At 38.8% G+C, this 24,993-nt stretch overlaps 1 protein-coding gene across 4 annotated transcripts in view; it reads right to left on the reverse strand.

Annotated features, from left to right (window-relative positions):
• enox2 (ecto-NOX disulfide-thiol exchanger 2) overlaps positions 1-24,993 on the reverse strand; it is a 177,856-nt gene that overhangs the window by 128,494 nt on the left and 24,369 nt on the right. For 3 of the 4 annotated variants that reach the window (XM_080035281.1, XM_080035279.1, XM_080035283.1), the window contains exon 3: positions 2,994-3,080. In XM_080035281.1, coding sequence (XP_079891407.1) covers positions 2,994-3,027 — 34 coding nt within the window. In that variant the 5' untranslated portion in view covers positions 3,028-3,080. Of the gene's footprint in view, positions 1-2,993; positions 3,081-17,669; positions 17,781-24,993 lie in introns of all 4 variants that reach the window. The other variant, XM_080035280.1, reaches the window with a different exon arrangement.

The raw sequence follows: 24,993 nt of genomic DNA on the forward strand, positions 1-24,993 counted from the left end.
TTAGGTTCAATCCAAAAGGAGGCCGGACTGTAAGTAGAGAATGGCCTCTCAGCCTGAATATTGATGGAAATAGGTCTCAATAAGGGTGCAAAACAACTGTAAACCCCTCTGCACTACTGAAAGGTTGTTGACAGCACTCACTGCACCACCATCAGTCACAGCCAAGAATCACTCGACTCAAACACCACTCATGCATTGCCACAAGAAGAGGTGATGACAAATCGTGATTGTTTGTTCTACAATGTTAACACACCATATTCAAATGCTGCATGTTCTCTTGATACAAGCGAAAGCAATTTATGAAAGGAAGTGGGCACTGTGGTAAATATGGGCAGCTGTGTTGTGCAGTGAGCTGGTTGGGATTCCTGGCACCAATAGTGCCATCAGCCATACGCAGGCAACAAACTTTACTGCCCCCGAGTCAATGATAATTCAAAGGCAGGTAATGTCTTGTAGACAGACTTTTACAAGTCCTACCCCGAGGTAAAAATAATAATAATAAAAAAAAACAGGTCAAAGAATGTGGGTTAAAGAAACGTTGGAGAACTTAAAGTCAAAATGTGATATCTCTGAAATAGAAAAGTAATTATTGCACATGTTCAATGAGAACATACCCTTTTATTATTCTGCATTTTGATCCATTCATCAACTTACATGCTGTCCTACTGTATACAATATTTTATTAAAATGGCCTTACAGCTACTTCGCATCTATTGAAATTACACGAACGGTTATGTAGTTCTGATGGACTTTCATCAGTTATTTTATGATAGATAAAGCAACATCGTTGCTACAAATATCACAAGCATCCAACCCCCATGTTGTAAAAGTCACTTGTATAATAAAGTCATTTACCATTCAGACTGATTTTTAACTGATCAGTTACTAAAACAGCAAAATATAAATAATGTGAACCCATGTGAAAAAAACAATTTTCTGTTAATATTAGTAGAATAGTTTATAATATAATCTTTAGTAGGGTATACAACTAAAAAGGGAAGAGACACGTTAACTGAACATTGCCTATTTGTTACCAAAATTCAATGTTAATAGCTTGAATATCATACATTTAATTTACATTTAGTTTCTTCTTCTTCTTATCCCCCTAAGTATGAAATAAAATAATTGTTCAACTTTTACAAACCTTGAACCCAGTGCCCTTAAATGGAATGGCATTATAGCATCCCCATCTTATTGCAGATGTGCAAGAAATTTGATTACTTCCTCCAGTCCTGTGCACACAGTGGAGAATTAGGCAAATTATCTATTAACAATCTATCTTCTCGTTTTGTTCATATAAACCTGACAAAATTAGGTTCCAAAAGATTTTGACCTTATGTCACTGTTGCATTTATGAAGAAAGAGATGAGAAAAATAATAATATGTGACATCTTCATTGGTTCACACTTTTAAACATCAACACTACCAAGCGTGGATAGAGAAGAATACTAGACAATTGAACCCACAAAAAGGCAAATATACCACTGGAAACTTTGTGGTGTATTATGGTGAAGAAAGAGAGAGGATACAACAAAAATATCAGACTTAACTAACGGGAGGGAGGGAGTAAGGCCAAATATCAGACAGAGCATTCATTATTACCAGACTGACCTGCATATTGCGCTGTGTGAGAGTAATGGGAAAGGACACACTCATTGGCCAAAGCACAGCAAGAAAGGCGCCTTTCATTCCCCCTTTCTTGCCCCCTTTCTTTCCTCTCTCTTAAGCAATCAGTCAATTTCTTACTGTGTGTAATTTCTATTCCCGGTCAATGTATTTTAGGATCCCATTGTTTTTGAAAATACAATAACAGCTTGCAGAGACACAGTCATGCCATGCCTAATGTAATGCATATTGAATAGCCTATATATTTCTGTTTCTCTAAACATGATTTTATAGTTATCCATTTAATATGTTATCCTATTTTTCCAGCATTGTGAAAGTAGGAAGGTTTAATGTTTACAATATTCACCATCTTAAAATAGTTTGTTCAGTGCTAAGTTAGGTTATTATCACATAATGCGAAGCTCAACTGAGGCTCAAGCAGGTACTTGGTCATACACTTAATAATTGGAAAAAGATCATTTTGACATAATAATGGTGCTAGATTAAAAGTCAAGGGATCTGGTAAATTATTACAATTCATCATAAGGAGAACTTAAATGTCTGTGGCGTCTGTGCCAAACCATCCAAAAGTTTTCAAGACATATCCCGTGAAATCACAAAAGTTGGCTGGGAATCATGAAGTGTATGCAAAATGTTATGGTAGTTGTTGAGATATGTGTTGATGAGACACACCAGAGTGGTGGACCGACTGACATCAGACCAACATTTCCATCCACATAGCAATGTTGCTAGCATGGCTAAAAACCATAACACTGTTTATGTGACATAAAAAAGGGAATGCACTCAGGAATGTACTCGGGCCTCCGTAAATGCACTGGCTAGATTGCTGCTAGTGGCCAATAACTACTCAGCACATGCTTTTTCTCACAATTTCCCACAAGCACTAACAAGATATACCACGCCACAGTCCCAATTATTGTACTGCCTCTCTCAGGTGTGGCTATCCTGATGTTGGTAGTCACCCTACTGTAGTATGTCAGTTCTTTCAAATGAAAATGTTCCATTAACAGATCTATGTTCACAAAAAAAAATAGCTTTCGTGTGATTTTTGTAAGAGCATGTGTGTGCCACTGCTTTACATGTCACATTCCTGTACGAATAACGTGGGAGCTTGAAAGAGAATACAATTTTGAATCAAAAGCCTTGACGCTTATTGCCTGAGAGGATGTAAAGTGAACATGGCAACAACAAAAAAAAACACAATTAAAAGCAGAACTATTAAAATCTAGGAAACAGTTAGGCAGGTTAAAAGATTAAGAAGGACGAAGATCATTTGAGATCTATACAAAATACAATGTTGTTTGTGTGAATCAAACCTTTCACCAGCAAATCCGGTTTTACAAGAATGACCAACTCAGGCCTCTTACCTGTGACTCGGCTTGATCTGTAGTCTTTGTACATCCTAAACAAGCAGCATCATTGCTTGATCACATCTTCTGCGGTCTTGTAACAATCTGTTTTGGAACCAACAAAGAAAAAATTTAAATAAGAAAGAAAGACTTCTGCTAATAAAAGTGTCACAAAAGACTCTCTTACACCCAAATTCTGCCAGACGACTTTTTCATTTTATTAGACATTCAAGGACGCTGACGGAGAGTTGTTGAGAAGGGCCACCATAATGGGCTTTGTTTTGAATACTGAGAGAAGAAAAACAGAGGGGAATGTAATTCATCCTCTTCTTCAGGAGGCACGACCTCTCTGCTTTGTGAAACAGAGGCTCATCCGAGCCAGAGGGGGCTTTCAGGCACGGGAGGGTCCCATTGACTGCACTATTAAAATCCAATCTGGGGGGGGATCAGCATAGAGGAAATAGAAAATGCTGCCAAAAGGATGTGCGGAGAATACTGTAATGCATTTCATTTCACCGAGAGGGGCCCTGAGGGTGCCGTGATGACCAGAGTAATTGGCTTTCTCCAGCTATGATAATCTGCATCTGTCATGCCATGCCAACTAACTCTCAGGCCACTGAGAAGGTCACAGTGATATTCAAACCTGGCTCATCTCGGCTGACAGCAGTCCCTCAGTTCTTATTGAAAAGGCGATCTGCTCCAGGTCCAACCGGGCCTGAGCACAGTTTCCTATTGTAAGGCTGCATACGTCATCATGTTGTAATACCATCAAACATTCCACCTATGCATCAGACCAAGGAGAAGTGCTGGAGCATGGTATGGAGCAGTAACACTGGTCAAACAAAATAGACTTAAGGCACCAATCATGCTTGGGCATCGTACGGATTGCCTAGCTAGCATGAGTCAACATCAACAGGAACCGAACCATCTAATGAAACAATGTATCCAACTCACATCTGGTGCGCACCAAGGAAGCAGACTTTTAGGTGTGAACAAGACCTTAGTAGGCTTTTTAGTCCACCTTTTTAGTATGCAGAACAATAAGACTTTTGTTACAAATGAAGAATAAGTTCACTAACTTTAGAGTATGAATCACCAACAATTGCCATCATTGTTTAATTCACTTATTTAGAAATGAACATTACCTGGTTTAAGTTTTTAAAAAGTGATGATTCCTCTGATCTACAGTATATTATTGTAAATTTAACATGTTGGTGTTTTGGACTGCTGTTTGGACAAATGAGCAACATGACCTTGGGCTCTGAAAACATGTAAGGGCATTTTAACCATTTTCTATGACTCGAATAATAAATATATGAAAGTAGAACCCGACAACAACCATCAAATCTCATGTCGAAGCTTTAGTAGGATTTAAGGTCATCAGTTCTGCTGTTCTCTTTCTGTAATGTCAGGCAGTGATAACATTTTTATTAGGGCTGTAACGATATGTGTATCAAACCGAGAATCGCGATGCAGAAGAGAAGGCAGAATCTTTTTTTTGCTTTAGTTTTGGTAAAAGAAGTGTTTATTTTTTTTCTAATTTGATTTTTGGGTTACATTTTTCAACAATATTATTTTTTTTACAGAGAAGAGAGACATGTTATATCTTTGTCTGTGTCATGGTTGTTGTGTCCTTGGGCAAGACACTTCACCCACCTTGCCTCGTGTGAATGTGTATGACTGCTGTATGTTTGAGGTGGTGGTCGGAGGGGCCGTAGGCGCTGAATGGCAGCCACACTTCCGTCAGTCTGCCCCAGGGCAACTGTGGCTACTATGGTAGTTTACCACCACCAGTATGACTGTGTGTGAATGAATGGAACCTGGAACCCTGTAAAGCGTCTTTGAGTGCCTTGAAAAGTGCTATATAAATCCAATCCATTATTATTTGGTTATTTATTTATTCATGTTGCTTATATTGTTCTTTGTGTTCTTATCAGTTTAGGTTATTTGTTATTGAATGTTACATTAAAGCTATTCTTACCTTTGTAGAGTTTTTACACTTATTTTAAATGACTTTAAAATGGTATAAATAAGGTTTTTACACTCTAAAATGCATGGTAGACCCACCAGGAATAAAAAGAAACAATTATTTCAGTCTCATAATATTAGGTGAAAACTACAACCAATCAAATCGTTCGGACCGAACGATTTAATTGGCCGACAGACCTGTCTGTTTGCCGTCTGCTTGTGTACCGCGCATTCGTGCACGCGCGTCCTCAACGAAAGGGTTTGTTTTGATTCCACGGCAGACAGTAGCCTAGCGAGTAGCGACCATTGTAGAAAAGGTTACAGTGTTGTTATTTCTTGTTATTTTTTACAGTGTGTTAAGCTGTGTTTTAGTGTTGGGCCGTGACGTCAGTCGGCCAGAGAGCCAGTTCAGTAAATTTCCTTTCGCTTCTCCCTCGGTGAGATGTGTGTGAGCAAGTTGCCACAGTAAGCCATCATTCGTGTTTATCTGAGTGTAAATGTGAATCACCCGTGTGTGAGTATGTACATGTAGTCCCGATCGCTGTTATAAGTTATAGTTTGTGCATGTTATTAGCGGCTGCGATTCGCGGGTCGCAACAGCTGTTCAAACGTCTCCTCACGAGCGGAGTTTAAGCCTTTGTTCTTTTTCCGCGATCTATATGCGGCTGTGCCTGTGAAAGAAGGAAAATAAAGAGCGGATAAAACCCTACTCCTCCTCTCCTAGTCTCATTATAAGCATAAGTGGTGTTCTGGCCGACATATCTGAAGTGAAACCAGTGATACAAGCAGATCAGCGCGGTACCGGTAGCCTACTACAGCCACCAGTTTCTTCAGCCACAATATAACTCACTTTGTGCACGGAGACAGTATTAAGCAAGTAAGTCTGCTTGTGTAGCCTAAATTAAGTTTCTTCAAAAACAAAACAAAAAAAACAGGGATAGGAATGAGGGGGTGGGGCTGCATTGGAGGAAGGCGGGATATTATGATTGTGCTGAAATGCTCAAACTCAAATCCATCCGAACTGCTTTAAGTTAACTGTTATTATAAATGTAATTAAAATAAAATGCTTTTCAAATTTCAAAAATCGTTGTATCGAATCGTGGATCAAAAATCATGATACAAATCGAATTGTGAGTTTTTGTATTGTTACAGCCCTCATTTTTATCACTTATCACTTCCTGAAATGTAGGTACATCTATGCAGACATACTATATAACAAGCACAGAAAGACCTCGTCACACATAATAACATGTTCATGACATCACTGCAAGCTACATCTCTGCAAACTGCTTTCTCACTTTTAAAAGTGAGAAAGGACTGGACAATCATACATGTTATTGTAACTATTATACTGCAGCCTCCCATATTGTTGGCAGCATTGGGGCAGTTAAGTTAAAATTGAATAGTAATATATAATAGTTAAATTAATTATCTCATAATCATTTAAAGGCATCCTAAGCGATTGTAATCCAACACTTTGTCGAAATCAGCAAATATCTACTCACCCTTTGCTACACCATTGGTTTAGTGTTCTATGGGCGGCTGTTTGTAAAACTACTACAACCGTAGTCTCTATAAGTGTACAATGCACAACCGTGCATTTTCAAAACAAAAAGACGTGCCATGAAAATGTCAATATTTATCATATGGTAGCCTATAACGACGCTATGACGTATGCACACTGCACAAGAGGTAAACGTGCCAAGGCTTGGTTGGACCTGGATCAGTGCAGACCAGCGGCGGCCTTGGGGACAATAGTACTTTGGTACGGTATGGGGCAACTGGTCCTTGTGTGAGTGCCCTCAGTAGCTTGGCAGCGGAAATACTTAGTAGTAATTCAACCCCGTAGACCTAACAATTAAGTTTTTATGCTGTTAGAGTATTTATCAAACTATTTCAGATTATCATTAGATAATGTTGAGGCAGTGATTAACTTCACGATGTATACATCTGTCAGCCTCAGATTAGCATTTAGAATAGCATACTGTTGCACTATAGTTAAAGTCAGTCAGAAACGTATGTTCAAGACACATCTTTTTAGCCACCCTGGGTTCTGGTGCTACACAGCCAAAAAACAAAAAAAAATAAAAACTGTTATTATAGTTACCATGTCTGCTGTGATAAATACAGACAACAGAATGGAACCACATTCATGTTGCCAAAGTCCAAAGTTCTCTATGCTATAAAGCTGATTATTTTACAATTTGTCTATAGAATCAAATTCACGGAACGCGGGGGATGTTTTTGAGTGAAAGCACTATTTTTTCCTTTTCTTCACATGGTTTCAATATACAAACAATGCAGACAGTGATACAAAAAAATGCTTGGAGATGGAAAAAAGAAATATGATTAAAAGAGGGGCTCGTGTTCAGAAAGGGGCTCAAAGAATGATATTTTTTAAGAAAGAACTATAAAAGTTTTTTCTTTTCATTTTTTTTCAAACAAAGGAATTATTCCCATACTTTCACAATTGCAACAAGGATAGCAATGACTCATGATTTGAAATGAAATGCAACCAATTTAACAAATAGCTTATTGGTTTTTAACAAAGAAAACCACAAAATATATAACTGAGGTAAAAATAACACATCAACTTAAATCCGTATTACATCATCAGTACAACTTGAGTTAAAGTGGCTATGAGGAACTTTGAGTTTCTGTTGATTCTAGCGGCACCCTTGAGTAAAGCAGTGGTTTGCATTATGACATCACAGCCCAAGCGCATGACCGTAGCTCGTTCATTAGTTTAGGAAGTGTGTGAATACGTCCATGAAGAGAGACCGCAGATGCGTTGCAATGAGGTTATGTATTTTTTTCTAAATTAATATCAATGGAAATTAATAAACATAAACATCCTTTTCAGAAGGTTGACATTTCTGTATTATAAATCCTTTTTGATTGGTTTTATGTTATATTATTATTATATATATAATCATCAAATTTAAAACAAAAGAAAGGACTGACATATTTAACTTTGTGTAATGAATATAGTTTATATATAATACGTTTCCATGATATACATTTTTTTTTAAAGATGTACCTGTGACCTTGTAAGATTAATAATGATAATATGACGATGGTGAAGCAGATTTTACTTTGATTTAATACTGTACAGGAAACACAGCTGTTCCGGTCTGCCTGCTGTAAATCCTTCCCGGGAAAATGCATTAATAATAACTATATAAAATAGTGTGGTTTTCACTGATGGTCTTGCTGTTATTTATGGTCATGAGAGGAACAATTTGACTTTTTTTATTAACATTTAAAAGTTCCTTGTAGGAGGTTCTGGTAGGTAAGATGCAGGAAAAGAGATACTGTGCAGGAGCCAGAAAATGCAAACAGAATCAGACTTGTTGTGTTGTGGTGTCTTTAGATGTTACTGTACAGTACATAAATTACTTGTAAACAGAAGAGCAAAATGACTGATGATTATAGCGTGTTCTGCCTTTCACAGCCAGGCATTGGCACCAATACATTGTGTTACAATGAGAGCCAGTGAAAAGGCTGTACATTTGAGCAGACCATTTCCCACAAAAATGGTAAACACAAAGCAAAATCAAAACCAAAGAAAAAATGGCCACACTCCCACTGTGAGGACAGAACAATGAGCTACTTATTCATCATCAGAACGCCATTAGCCTCAACTTTGGAAGAATAATGACGGTTATTATAATTTAGGAAAATAAAATAATGGAGGGTTGGGTCCAAAGATATGTATTTTTAAGCCCTTTGTGGGCACAACAACAAATGGCATTCATCACTCTTAAGGCACCCACGTTCCCCCATCATATTTGTTATTACCAACATTTTTCATTTCCTAACACTTGGCTCTAAAATGCTTCTCTATAGTTTGGAAAAGGCTCGAGTTGCTAACTTGACAAAATGTGTGCACTAATGATTACGAATGAAGCCTAGAAGCTGGGATGAGAAAAGGTTTCAAACTGGCCTTTGAAATCAGTCTCTGAAATTGAAATTCAGATCAAGCCCACTTACCAAAAAGTAAATATAAAAGCTGGGTTGGTGGGGACAGTTTTCCAGTGTTTTAAAGACGCACTACTGAGACCATGATTTTTTATAATAAATAAGATAAAATAAAAAATTATTAAAGAAATTATTCAAAGTAGAATTGCAACTTGAATTGTTGGTTAAAATGAGGAAGAAGGAATAAGCAATTGGCTGATGAGTGTTAAGTCTACTATCTTAATTCAAATCAGTCATCATTGATGACACATTAAAATGGTTAATCAATGGAGCAATCTGAGCAAATGAGCAATGTCAGTTTTACTGCCTAAACATTCCTGTGCAATATCCAACAGATATTCATCATCCAGAAAATTGTCCATGTGTTAAACCTTGTGTAAGTATGTATGTATTATAATATGTATTTGCAAACACAGTCCAGTGCATTAGTCATCCTGACAAATGCACAAGGCCAGACACCTGTGTCTAGCAGGGATTAGGAGGATCCCCTCAGTGAGGAGAGGATTATCGGAGTCAACCGGCCCCTACAGTGATGGAGAAGGGAGATACCCCATAATAGCCCTGATATGTTCATTCATCTTTTGTCTTAACAGCAGGGAAGCAGCAGCCAGGGAAGGCACAAACCAGGTCTCCCTCTGCAACAATTTGCAGCATTGAATTAATCATATGAACTTCACAAGAACTGGTCGTTGCTTCACAGGCAGCTCTCGTGTATTTTTTCTTTCCTGTAGCGGTTCCTCAGCCTGCATGCTTATCTGTGTGATGAAGTACCTCATCTTTCACACAGGGACAACAAAAAGAAGGCTTTGGAGGCTTTTATATTTGTCTGGAAAACATAAAAATGTAGGGAAAAGGCAGAATTGCTTCACAAATGCACACAAAATGCATTCAGAATATGCATCTCCTAGCACATACATTTATATGCCGTGTTGTCTTAAGTAAATTGTGATATTCTTTAGAAGAAAATCCATATTTACTACTTTGGCCTAAGGGTTAGGGTTAGATTGTGATAAACCTGTGTTTTTGAAATGATGGCATTACCCATATTGATGAGAAAAATATAGCAAAAGCTCTCCCCACTCCATTACAAACATGCACTCATGTGGTACAGTATTTGTTTGATAATGAACCCCTTCGACATGTTTAAGGGATGACAGTCTGTCAGGCTTTCCCAAAACATGTTAGAGAGATAGCAGGACTTCTCTGGTGCAATATGTGAGTGAGACAGTTATGAATATGTTAAAGAATGCACATAGAAAACACATGAGCAGTCAACTGTGCCCTCTTTGTGCATTTCTTGAACATAATGAAAGTATTATTATTAATAAATTATCTTTATAATTTTATTCAGATAGTGGAATGATCCAGAAACAGTTTTAAATAAAAAATAAATCATACAAAACTAACCGACATTGGGGGCGCTTGTGGTGTAGAGTTTAGAGCGTCCCCTAGAGGCTCTGTCCTCATCGCAGAAGACCTGTTTTGAATGTGAGCGACCCATGGTTGGTTCTCTGCATGTCCTCCCCCCTTTGCCCCATTTCAACTCTGTCTCTCCAAGATCTGGCGAGAACACCAAAAAATTATCTTTAGAAAAACGAACAGCAGTCACTCCATTCAGTTGTGAGTTATAAAAACATTGCTGCAGATTAAGTATGTGCACTATAAATATTCTGTGAAGCACTTCTACCAACAGTTATGTTGCTGGACTAGTCGTGTTGTCGCTGTACAATAGATTTGACAAAAAAATGCTTTAGTAGTGGAAGTTAGCCAGAGGGCATAGATAGGGCAACTAGAGAGAGAGCAAAGAAGGCTGAACACTCAAACAATGTTCTACATAGCCAGAGGACCAACACAACACTATATTCTATCACCCCGAGACAGGAAACAAGCTCCTTAGTGTAAGAAAAGCAATACAAATGTGTGCATCCTCAAATAAAAATGTAAACTGCATCTTAGGTCTATGGACAAGTGTTCACAAGGCATACAGCTTCAGTATAATGGGAGTTGCACAGAGGTAAAAATCAGTGGAGCCATTCTTGAGCCCTTGGTGAATAATGCCTCGTTTCCACCGTGTAGAGCGGGTCGGCCCGGTTATTTTGGCTTTCCATTTGCCAAAAGTTGGGTAGGGTACGGATATAAGCGAGCCAAACCGCTTTAAGACGCTCCCATTTTCAGTACTCCTCTGTTGGGGTACCAGCCGCCTGAAAGGGTGCCGAAAAGGTGGAGCTACAAATTGTCGTCCGTTGATTGGTCGAAAGAATCATTTCCGCCATGTGTAGGCACCTCGGCAAGGGTGAAGAGAGTCTTGTGTTTTGGCGAAAAAATTGTGCGAAGCACTGTTTATTGTGTGGTGTTTTTCAACTTCATTAAATTGATCAGTGGGCTACACTGTGCCCCGCTGCTACGATGTCACGTAGTTGCCACACCCAGCGCTGTTCGCTCACTTTCTCTGTCGGCTTGCACCGAGCCGTCTCTGTGCATTTACCGGCATAATACGCTCATAACACGGGGGGAATAAATAAAGAAGCGGCTGGTTTGACCAAGCAAAAAACGAGAGACCGCTGGCTTGACCACAGTTGTTCCACAGTACCTGTGTTATGAACTGCACGTCCTGCTTAAGTGATTGCTGTATGAATATAGAGTGATTTAACACATATATTAAAAAAATATATATCACTCACTTCTCCTTTAAGCATGCAACAAAAACCAGATGCTATAAGAGGGTTGAAACTAACGATTAATCACTTTCTCGCTTCAATCGTGTGGTCCATAAAATGGTGAAAAATGCCCATCAAAATTTACCACAATTACCAGTGGCTAAGAGGATGTCCTCTGTTATCTTGTTAATTGGACTGACAGTCCAAATTCCAAAGAAGATACATTTAGTATACAGGTAACACGGGATATTCTGTATTTGTGGTATCCGTCTGTAATGTGTCTATTGTGAATTGTGTTTTAATGTGTGTTTTATTCTATGGTTATATGTTTAATGTTATTGGGTCTCCTCTGAAAAGCTTTTGGTAAATTAGTTGGGGTTCCCATTTCACGTATTTACTGTTAAGTTACGGCAAGGAATGATGGCCAATTGTCACATTTGAAAGTTGTAACCATCAGATTTCTATTAATTTTACAAAATGAGTTAAATGATTGATTGATTATCAAATCAGTTCGTGATTATTTCTCGTTTGATTGACTTTGCTACATTTGCTAATAACTACAGCTCTAAACACTATCCTCTCTTACAACACCAAAACTGAACCATAACCCTCTCAATGAAGAGGAGGAAACTATCCTAGAGCAAACAAAATACAGGCATTAAAGTAACATGGGAACATGGCTGAGCCACTTTTCATACTTTGGAAACACAGCCCTACTCTGTGAGGCACGGGACATGTTTACTGGGTAAACTAGTAGGAGAGGCCATCTCTCCATATTTATAATTAGAATTAGAATTATTAAACCAATTAAAGATTGGTTTCAGAACCAGTGTGTGTTGTTCAACAGCCATAACCTGCTGTTTTTGCAATGATGGCCAATGAAGAGGTCAGCTCCAGCCCTCTACAGGCGTTTACTCAAAAAGGAGGAAAATTAAATAATTAAATAAAAAGGATTTATTATCAGCTGGAGAGGCAGAGACAGGTGTTTAGGTGGATAAAGTATTACTGTGTGGTTTAGTATCCCTCTGAGAAGAAAAAGTATCTAAAAATATGTCTCAAGTGCGTGCCATTAGTGAATTATGTTAATTAGGCAAAGTATGACAAAGAGGGAATTAATGAGAATATTAAAGTAAATGACATGTGCCTAGACGTGGCAATAAAGATGAACAATGCTGCATTGTTTGTTATGGTCTTGGTAATTAATTATTATTAAAAATAAGTGGCACATTCCGGGTTTGAATATGTGCAACCGGGTAATTGTGAAGCACGGTATTGCTCAAAAAGAGCAGAGGTGTTGAATCAACCAACCCTTGGCAAATAAAGGTTTAGAAGAGCAGTCTAGCATGTAAAGGGCTAGATGGGGCTAAGCACTAACTGCAGTGTTTCCCCCACGTTCACACAGCAGCGGCGCACCGCTGCTATACTATTCTACTTTTTTTTTTTTTGGTACGTAGCTCCTTTTAGAAACGGGGCAATGCCTAACGTAAACGCTGTCCATGCGTCGGAGGTGAATGTAACTTATTCGGCTGAAAACAGAAACTAACGGAGGGGAGCGGCTCACTGTACAGTCCCTTTAGTCGCGCTGTCAGTTTGCCGACATGGCTCTGATACAAACAGATTGCGTAACAGTCACTAACGAAACAGTTAGTGGCTGAGCGAAAAATTTGGACTACTGTAGGCTACTGATGCAAATTCCACAACTCATTACTTGTGTCACAGTTTAGTACAATATGTATTCATTTATATTTGGCTGCTCCACCAGTCCAGGCAGGTCTGGATAATTAAGTTTCAGTTTCGTTTTTCATCTCTGTGTCGGACAGCTGTTCGCTCAGCTGATGGGCTCGAGCCTCACGGAGCAGACAGCCCGACTCAGTCTAAAGCAGGGGTGTCCAAACTTTTTTCACCGAGGGCCACATACAGAAAAATCTACAAAGGGCCGGGCCACTTTGCAAAAATAACACATTTATCAGGACATGTAGCTGCTCTGATGTTTAGTTTCATAGTGTCTTCGTAAATTGTAATCCTTCTTCACGGCAACACTTTCCTTGCACATTAAACAGACACATTTCCCCTCTTATTAATATGCCAATGATACACCCAGTGTTTTCTGCCTCTGCGTCCAATGTCCAGCTGGGTGAAAATAGTATCCAGCCGAGGTCCCGACCCTCCTAGGGGGGTCCGGAGGTATGCCCCCCCGGGAGATTTTTTAAAGTTTTTAAAGTGAAATGCATGAATCTGGTGCACTTTGAGAGGGAAATTAAGAGGCTAAATCTGAAGAATTTTGTATGAAAAAAATGGAGACACTGTGTCAGATGAATTAGAAGCTATTGGAGAAGGACACATAGATTTTCCATAATAATATTAATTTAAAATAAAATATTATGCAGGGTCCTCTTGGATGGGCATGTTGCTATTTTTCTTTTATGGGACATATTTCTCTGTAATATAATGAGTGCATTTAAATTATTTAAAAATTAAAAGCACCATATTACATTATATTTTTAAAATGTGCCATGGGCCAATCAATCAGTGTTTGACACCCCTGCACTAGTGGGTTAACTAAGAAATGCAAAAAAAAAAAATAATAATATTTTTTTTCTTTTTCAAAGGGCCATATTACATTATATTTTTAAAATCGGCCGCGGGCCAATAAAAAGCGGGCCGCGGGCCGCAGTTGGCCCACGGGCCGTAGTTTGGACACCCCTGGTCTAAAGTCAGCGATGATCACTCTCACAAATCAAAAAGCTAAATTATAAAATAAAGCTATCTCTTCCTCCCTCTATATCTGTCTGCATATATTTCTCTCTCCACTGCACACTAGTCACTACTAGTTTAGCACTTTATTATTTTTAAATATTTGAAAATTACCACCAGCCACTACATTCTCAATGATAGACATGAATAATTACCTTCTTTTTTTTACAGTTTAATTCAAATTTTTGAACAATACAGGAGAATAAATATTTGAAAGCAATACAGAATGCATGATATTACTGTATTGTATTGTATTCTATTTTTGTCAGCAGGAACCTAAATGTTGTCAATTAGCCTACTTTACATACATTTGGTGCATACAAATTCACCAGAATGCAGGAAATGAAGTGTTGAATGCTCAAAAAATTCTGGGGGGGCACCCCCAGACCTCCGAATTAAAATGTGTCCCAAACCAAGGTTTAATCACAACCTACACCATTGAAATTCATGAATTGTTTTGTTTTATTTGTATCTATAGGCCTTTGTAAGGATACTTTGTCATTTTAATCACATTATTTTAAATTAAAGTCTGAGGTCCTGCTTATCAATTGCTGATAATAACAAGAAGATTTACTTCTGTGTTGGACATTACTGAACCTCTCCCCATTTACAGCCCCCCCCCCCCCCTTAAGAAAATAGTTTCAACATCCCTGTCTAGTCCCATGTCCCCAAAAAATCAAATGAAGAAAAAAAACCCGATTTACAGAGTCTTCTAGAGGGGTCGGGTGTTTGTCACCTTTTTCACCTCTTATGAGTTTGCAGGTCTGGTTTAAGCATTAGGCAAATACTGTAAATAAATTGTGCCAATCATTTTCTGCGTTGTGGCATTTTGTGTTTGAATATTAATTTCTATACAAAAATGTCAATCTGTAAATAAAGACACAAAAGGCAAAGTTACAACACAAATAATCCCATCTATCTAAATAGTAATAAGTGCATATTCTCCTCTCAAAGTGCACTAGATCCATGCATTCAAATGTAAAGGGTACAAAAAAAATTCGGACGGGGGGGCATGCCCCCGGATCCCCCTAGGAGGTTCGGGGACCACGCCACCGCTGCTGAAAAGAATTATGGGGGAAACACTGCTACCTGTCACATGCATTTAAGTCAGGGAAGAAAGATAGGAGGCCGGGCTAAAGTATCCGTATAAAAGGGAAAAGATGAAGGAGGAACTGTGATGTCTCGGTTGAATCTGTGAAATAGGAAAAAGAATATTAAACTCATATCAAGTTGCAAGAAGGGGAGTCGGCAAAGGAATTCAAATGATATCTCATCTGACGAGAATCACATTCCAAATAGTCAGATTACAGAGACTCCTTTCGCGGCCATGAAGGAAAGTGAGTTGCTAAGAGGATTTCAGAAAGATATGATAAATAAGCTGCCCATGACTGAAATGGTTTCAGGCAACTTAAAGACTCAAGAACCTGAGAAGGGTGTTGCCTTCTATTACAACAAATACTGTATGTGTGGTATGTTATGATATCTGTGAACACATTAATCCTGCACTATAAATAACACAACAGTACTATGATGACTCTCTACAGTTTTCTCATTGTGTTAGTGCACAGCTATAGTACTTTGCCTAATTAAGGTAAAAGTAAGATAAAATAGGTATAATTGCTGTGTCCTAAATTATTTGTCATGCAGTTTGAGTGTACAGTCATCTCACTTTTGAAGGATTCTGTTTCTACCCGAGCCAGCATGGACTTCGTGTGTGCAATGAATTTTCATACTATGCAAAACAATTTATAAAGAAATAGAGATGAAAGAACATTTTAAAGTCCTTTGTTTGTGTTTTATGTTGCAAGGATCCACACAATACAAATTTGTCTGTCACTCATAGTAATAATGAAATAATGCACTCTGTTCTCAAAGTGCACATTATTGGGAGGCATCCTTATTCAGCTGGTCCATTGTGTTCTATCCAGGCCCTGACCAGAGTGCACAGCCTTTGATTGAAAAACAGATCAGTCTGTTCTGCTCCTCAATGCAGGCTCCTCTCTCAACAGCTAATTACCATGTCTCAACTCTGAAGCCGCCTCTGATAAGAGGTATGAGCTGCTTCAAAGTAATGAGAAACTATACAGCATATTGGCACAATTAAGCCTAGACACAGACAGCTTTTCAGGATGCAGGATAAACTGGGTGATTTGTGTGTCACTGGTGCTGCAATTTACCAATTATTACCCTTTCCTTTTGCCCTAGTTAGTTCCTTTAGTGTTACAATAATACAGTGTTAAACACCCATCAAAAGTTCAAAGGATCAAAGGTGAATTCGCCAAATGTCTTGTGTTGTCCAAACTTTGTCCGAATTTCAAAATACCTTGTGTAAATTGACAAATAAAGACTTTTTTTAAAGCAGCATGTATTTGAAAAAAGTCTCATAATAAGGTACTCGGTTATTAAAACGTATTAATTTTCTGTTGATCAACAAATTGTTTCAGCACTGGAAATATCTGAAATAACTTCAATAAAGCTGTGTTCTGGTGGACTGCAGGCACCAATAACAATACCAAAAATATTTTAAAAATATCAGCCAACACCAAAGATATAATCTATCCTAATTATAAAGTTTAGAATCACAACTTTAAAATCCGGAATAACATTTGCAACGTCTAAGAATAGCTTCCAAGTCTTAAGAAGTACAGTAAGTTATTCGAGTAGGCTTCAGGAAATTTTGCATCTATTGAATCTTTAATGCTTAGCTCTCCACATATCTGCCTGCATTAAGATGTTTAATATTCTGCTTTCTTAACCCCTGTAAATCACTCTCTGTAATCCCATTAGCATGCAGTTTGACACCTCAAGTCTGATGAGATCAGTCACAATGAGTCATCTCTAAATTTTTGGATGGGATGTTGAATGGTGCTGCTATGCTTATAAATGTATTTTTCTCCACCGTTGAGTCTGCTGTACTTATTCCTCTCCCCTCTTTACCAAATCTAGCTATATACCTTGAAGCAAAGTATGAATAATTAATTGTTGGACCCAGTGAATACAAATTCCCACATATTGCCCAGCACCATTATCACAGCTGATTAACCTACCTAAGGACATCTACTTCATTGATGGCAGTGCGCCTGAAACCCTAAGTCATCCAATCAGACCAGATTGCTGACACTGAGGTTAGCCTGGGAGCCTGGGCGACCGACAAGCAATCCTCACAAACTGACACTGTGGGCCAGGTCGTCTGGCCTCCTTTCCACTTGATGACAAGATGGGGGGAATAACATACACTAATCTTGTAATTTCTTACTTGCTGCATTTTCTAACCGGTGCTAATTTTTCAAATGGTGAAAGGGGTTAGTGATGTTTCCCGTCCCCGTAATCATACCTGACTTTATCTGACCCGCTGTCCAGACTGCAAATGTCTTTTACTCGCAGGTCTCACACCGTCTGCACCTCCGGCTCAGTGAGGATCGAGCCTCAGCTGTGTCTCCCAGACCTGTAGCGAAAATGAAACCTAAATAGGACTTTAACGTGGTATGATCTTAAGGTGGAGCAACTTTTAATAAATATAAATAAATAAATACAGAAACCAATCACAATAAATGTGTTGCATGATATGCATCAGTACAGTTACCTCCCCCATTCTCTTGTACCATGGCACAGCACACGGTAGTAATCAACCCTCTGTTATTCCTAATGATGTTGCTCATGTTGCCAGATTTAACCATTATTGGCAGACATTGCGTAGTTTGAAAAAGCAATTAGATGTATCCATTTGACACAAACTCATTTTTTTTTTTTTTTTTTTTTTTTTTAAACCTTTATTTATACAGGTATATCCCATTGAGTCCGAAGACTCTTTTGCAAGGGAGACCTGTTTTCCTTTCCCACGTTACCATTCACATACACATTCATACACCGATAGCAGGCTAACTATCGACAATCACACGAGGCAAGGTGGGTGAAGTGTCTTGCCCAAGGACACAACAACTATGACACAGGTGGCAGGGCGGGGATCGAACCTCCAACCTTTTGATCATCGGCCGACTCGCTCTACCAACTGAGCCACAGTCGCTCATAATGAGAGCAGCTCCATTGTCCTGCTACCTGTGTTCTCCCACATACTTTGCATACTGGCACTGCTCAATCTCTGTCTGGCCCAATTGACTGATGGATTTCCAAACTCTGCATCAGCCAAAGCTATTAAGTGGTCTGCTAGAGCGAATGACTTTACTGTTCCCTGAGTGCAGTATCAGCCTCAGCAATTCCTGCCTGCTATTGTCTAGGGCCACTGTGATGAAGTTAATTTCTTGCCAGACAAGCACAAACACTTATGCAGACACACGCAATAAATAACAAAAGTTGAAGAAAAAAAGAAGAATCTGAATGTTGCCAAATTAGTTTAACTCAAGGAATCTGAGTGAATGGCTTGCTTTGTCTGTGCTCAGGAATTGGAGATTAGCGACCAATATATGATCAAGGCAACTGTGTTATTCAATATCTACCTATAATGGATCTCACATTCACCATCTCAGAGTAAGGACTTAATAAAAAGGTTGCACTATTGAGGAAAGTTTAACCCAGTCCAGAAAACAGCTTGCGTGGATAAACAGTTTTTTCTACTGGCCAAATACATATATATTGATAACCATTACAAGCAGTCTATAAACCATACAAAAAAGAACAAGCACTGTAGTGAAAAGCTGCAGGGCTTGTTGTATGAGCATGTAGAAAATGACTAACATTATGCAGCCCCTACCTTACCCTGCATTATTCCTGGTCATATCCGAGTGTGAGGGGATAAATCCAATCTTTATATTCATGGTGACAGACTGGATGGCCCAGGCAGCTTTTGGCAATGTGATTCAAGTTTGCCTGATTTCTAAGTCTAAAGCTCTGGCTACATCTCACAAGGACTTGTGAAGGTGCAGTGCACAAGCTGTGCATATAATGCAGCCTAAGGACACTGCAGAAAGAAGATCTGGGAATGCAATGGCTGATGTAAGCACCTTGCAAATGTGGGGGGAAAAGGACTGAAAACCTGTGCGTTAACTGTCGTCAAGTCAACAGAGTAGAAAGTGATTCAATTCTATATAATGGGCTGCAATTTGTGAAAGTGTCAACATACATTTACCGCTTTAGTCCACACATCTTTTAATCTTAACTCATCAAACCTCAACATTTCCCTATTTTTATCAAATGTTAAAAATATTTATCCTCACGATAGTATAATCTCAGACTGCCTCATTCATGGAGGGGAGTTAAATTCTACTTTCAAAGCTGGAACTTAACATGACAGAACAGGTAACAGCAAACCGGAAAGCAATCTACGCATTGGTTACGATTTATAATCCAGTGTCATATTTCAGCCGTTGGTATTAATAGTGCAAGACTAGACAGATGTTTGGTACATTATCATGCCAGGTGGTCCTTAATTATATTCCCCCATGGTAACAATGTTTACATTTTGCAACAGTGGGAAGGTTCACAATGTCCCATTAAACTCGACTGTTCCAATTAATCTAAGTATTTAGATTGCTTCACTCATTGGGACAGAGAGCAACTGTCACAATGGGGAGACGGATTGCGGTCCAGATGGCTTGGCTTTATTTGCTTAATGTGGCCTTGACTATCCACAATCTTTCTGCGACTGAAACTTCCATAAAAGCAGCACATGTCCGGTCTGCTACCCAGAGCGGTCATATTCAAGACCAACATAACTTTATATCAACTCAGGCTAGACTGGCAAGCTACTTGATCATGACATTAAAAGGACTAGGTCCTTCCCAGACAAAATGTAACCATCAAGCAAGTATCTACCAAGATGGATTGGGGGATCGTATAAAAGCGGATTTTCACGGGGCTCGTTTGAACGGATAACGAGGCTAGCAGGATGCTACGGAGCTAACGCTCTGTTCTGCTGCATGATGATTATGGACTGTATAATGGCTTTTTATCCATCATGATGGCAGCACAGACACCACATGGATAACTTCGGGTGTCACCCCTATGCATCATCTCTCAAAAAAAGTAAAACAAACATTAAACATCAATCTGCATATGGACTAGCCAGCGCCGTTCAACAGCTGACCCATAGACTGTTTACTCTGACAGCTGCTATCACCGTCCGACATAAACCTCGCCTACCAAGTGCTGTAGACAGTAGTAACCCAAACCAATGTGATGATTAGCACTGTTAATGTTGCACATATGCTATGCCAGCATCCATTTTTGTTTAATCAGAACAAAACTGCTGCGCCTAAAATAAAATGTTATCAGATTAAGTCAATCAGTTTATTGTGATTAATTGTAGAGCAGGTCTCTTCACTTTTAAAGGAAGCCTATCTGAGGAGCACAATGGTAGATGACACAGCCGGATAATTCAATCATTTTAGAGCTAAAATAATTTTTTTAAAGAAATTAACTTACTTAATGTCAAAAAATATTGTACAGTACAATGCTTGTCTAAGGTTGCCAGAGTGGTTATCCCAGATGAACAGGAAAAACAAACTGTTTAATGCAATATGACATTGTCATATTAGCCATCTGATTTAGGTTAATTTTGGGTCATTTAACCCATCATGGCAACAATTGCCCCCCCGAGATTATTGTCAGGAGCCGCCACTGGGCCAATCTCTGTGCTGCTATGTCTATTGGCATGGTCATAGAAGAAAGGCCTGCCATCCTAGCTAAACCTCCGTCTGTTCTCCAAGCAGTCCAGCAGGCTTCATGTTTGCTGCAGGTGTTGAAAAAATGGTCCCCATAGCTATTAGAGTTAAGTGCCGCCTGTGACATGTTGGCAACTCTGATGGGAATAACTGAATATTGGGGGGGAGATGGAGACAGACAACATAGGGACAAGAAGAACGAAGAGGAGAAGTTGGAGGATGCCCAAATGCACTGCTGTATAATTACATAAATGAGTTGTGAAATGTTTACAATAAGGACAGTGACCGGAGACGAGGCTATAGCAATGGAAAGCAATGGAGGCTTATTTACAATGACCCAGACGTTATACATCTCCGTCCTCTTCAATTGTGTTTGACTAGGCAGAAGGGGTTTGCACGTGTAGCCAGTAAGCAGGCTAAATCATACCATTTAGGAAAAATCAATAAACGAAAACCGAGTGGGGTCGACATGTGCTAGCCTACTGTAGGCTACTAAAGCAGATAACACAACTCCTTATTGTGTTTGGTTACAATATTTATTCATTTAACTGCTCCACCATAAGTTTCACTTTCCTTTTCATCTCCGTCTCAAACAGCTGGTCTGATCAGCTGGTCGGCAGCAGGAGTCAGTCTAAAAACAGATGATCACTAGGCTAGATATGATCACTGTTAAATCAAAAAGCAAAATTATTAAATAAAGGCATCTCTGCCTCTCTCTGTCTATCTGTCTGCCGGTCTTTCTCACTGCACACTGTCACTCTCCAACAGCATCTGCAAAAAAAAGTCCGGCCACTGAAGTCGTCGGGGCCATTTCTTCTCATAATTTACCCACACGTATGGGTCATTAAGACGTATCCCGTTCAATAGCGTTAATGTTTCCGCATAACCAATGTTATCACTCGCTGATTAACTGTTTTAGTAAGCTGACAACATCGCTATTTAACACCATGGACCTACAGAGAAACACCGCAACTGCAATACAACCAAACGGGTAACCATTGCAACCAGTCAAACAATTTTTCTTTCTGCATATATGCTGCGCGCGCATCCGCCGTGTTGATAAACAAATAAGCCCCCTATAGGTATAAAAGTTCTACTTTTGAATTTGTTTTTTTACAAGAATAACAAGCAGTGGTCGTAAGAAACAAAAGAAGACCTTATTGTGGAGTTATATTTAGTAGCGCTACGATGATGATTATGGTGATAGTTGCTTGATGTGCAAAATAGTTTTTTCAAATATTACTATCCAATGAATGAAAGACCAGGTGTTTCTTCATAAAATGTCTTTAATATTAAAAATATCAAATGTCCGAGGCCAACTAACCAATCTGTGACTACAGAGGCCAAAGTTAAGCAGGACACTGAACTGGCAGATTAGACCACCTGGCCCTGCCAGACTCTCAGCCTATAAATACATATAGATGACAATAATTTACACCATGACTTCCCAGTAGCAGAGAAGCATAAACCCAGAGGCATGCAGCTCTGTGTGACGCATCCATGGAAGGATCGGAAATACAGAAAAAAAATACCACCGTGACGACCTTCCTCCGCATGCTTTCCCCTGAAGAATTTCCCAGAGTGGAATTTGTGGAAGTCCTCCTATACAACTGTATGCTCCTCTAGCTATGAGACAAACTCCTCAAAGTGTAAGGTAACACATGTACGGCCTATATTACCGATATACTGTAGAGGATGCTCAGGACCCCCTACATGTTTAAAGGTACACTATGTAACTTTGGGTGTGTCAGAGAAGTGAATCACAAAACTGCTGCTGTGGAAAATGCAAAAAGAAAAATACATTTGTTGTTGTCAGGATGTGTTCATCGAACCGAGTGGCACTGGCAGTACAAATTTAGCACTTACTGTTCATATGTTGCAGTTATAATATACCGGAACTAAAAAAGACTGGCAATGGGTAGACAGGAAAAAAAAATAGGTCAAACTATGAGTTAAAGCTCAATGACCCAGATTTAAACGTTTATTTTAAACTGACACACAGCTCCACAAAGACGCAAACATCTTAGTTTCAGTGAGTAGGTCCAAATTTACTGATGCTGAAAGTAAGTTCACAGTTGACTTGTGTGTTGTTTTTGAGTAACAGTCATAAAAATATGACTATAAGTTATGTGCAAGGATGCCAAGCCAACCACATTTGTTCTGCTCTCTGTAGGCGGAGAGGTGAAGGAATATTTAGTACTGATCCTGGCAAACAGAGGGAGAAATTATTTAATTATTCAGCAATTATTTTCAGGCGTTGTAAATCACAATGTGTATGCTAAATTAACCTGTTTGCATCTACTCCGCCCTATATTTTGCGCACTCAGGAAGAAATGACCGGTATTGCATATTCATTATGTTAAATGTACTTAATGGACAGACAGTGCTTGTTATTGTAAATCCAATCCTCAGCTCACACTGTTAGTAGATCAGCTTGCACATGTTTTTACCCACGCAAAACCTTTAGTAAATAAGGCCATAACAGTACAATATTAATGTTGGAACTAACAATTATTTTCAATATTGATAACTCTGTTAATATGTTTTTAATATTTGTCATTGTTTTGTCAGGAAAATATAACACATACCCAAATAATTTCCTGAGATAATTTACTTTGTCCTGATATTTTTAAGGACAAGTATAGTTTTTTCCTGACAATTCATTCATTTGATAATCAACAGGTGGTTTCAGCAAAACATGTTTTACACTTACTGGTAAAGAAATATTCACTATGTTAAAGGGGGAAAAAAATCAAGTTACTTTAGTGTTATACCCTGATGAAAAGCCTTAGGCAGTTATTCAAAAGGGAGCTGTTGGTCCCTTTAGTTAGAAATAGGGTGTTATTTTGTAACAGATGTTTTATTGAAATCGATGTTAGCATGCGGAGCACAGAGCAGAGGACCTCAACTAATACTGCTTTTACCCTCTTACAGTCAAGCATTTAAGTGTAGACCTTGCAGAACTGACAGGAGATGAAAAATAGAAGTATAAAAATGCATTTGCACTTGACAGAAAATGGCTCAGTCGGTATGTTAAATTGGAAATTGACAGCTATTTGTCCTAGTGTGTAAAATGACTGCACTAGTAACTGAATAACAGGTAATATCCTCTCCATTTCAGACAGATATTGGTATCTGGGCAGCTCTCAAATGTCAAATACCTGTTCTCTGTAATAACCAGTAAGAGGTTGATAAACGTTCCTCTGTCAAGCATTTCTGGTTCTGTGTTTGTGTATATGTTTGAGGGTATGTGTGTTTTCAGGTAAGTTGCTGTGCTGAGTTGATCAAGAAGTACTCTAAAATAAAATCTAAGACAACAGCATCAGTATTTGAATATGATTTAGATGATAATGACATCTAACTGCTCGCTATAGTGGGCGTTTTTTACAGACAGGATGACCAGAAACTAAAAATATCTTGCAGTGACAAATGGATTATTGCTGTGACGCAAAACTCTCAACTAGCAGCATGAAGAAAGCCTTGTCTCTAATCCAGACTTTCACCTTAAACGTTTTTCTCAAAAGCACCAGTGATGAACTTTCTACTGTGACCAATTAAAAACTGGAGTTTTCAACCATGTGCTTCAATGATGGGTATTAAACTAGGCCATTATACTGTCTACTGAGTATCACATGGAAATCTAGTATGTGTAAAATTAGGACTTAATCAGCAACCAGCTAAAATTGGAATTCAGGATCTCTATTTCGTTAAAAATGGCAACATAAATCACTGAAGTTGTGGTAAAGGCCGAGTGAGCTACACTGGAAATAATTGCACTGTATGTGGCTAAAAAGGCTACAGAAATCTAAAAACGTTTTGTCTCTCTAGACTCAAAAGGCATGACTGACCAAGAGACAGAGGAACTGGAGCTTATTCTGCTGTTTGGTAAATGTTTCACTCTGGGAAGTGGCCTGGGTATAAGAAGGTTCCAAGAAGACATCTTTGACTGTTCACCGTCAAATGGTTTGACAGATATAATTTGCTGAGGTTATGGTGAGGAGTAAATCCCTGTTGTTGTAAACAAGCATAATATAATTACGA

The sequence above is a fragment of the Ammodytes marinus genome, assembly GCF_949987685.1.
Source record: "Ammodytes marinus genome assembly, chromosome: 10".
Lineage (NCBI taxonomy): Eukaryota > Metazoa > Chordata > Actinopteri > Uranoscopiformes > Ammodytidae > Ammodytes > Ammodytes marinus.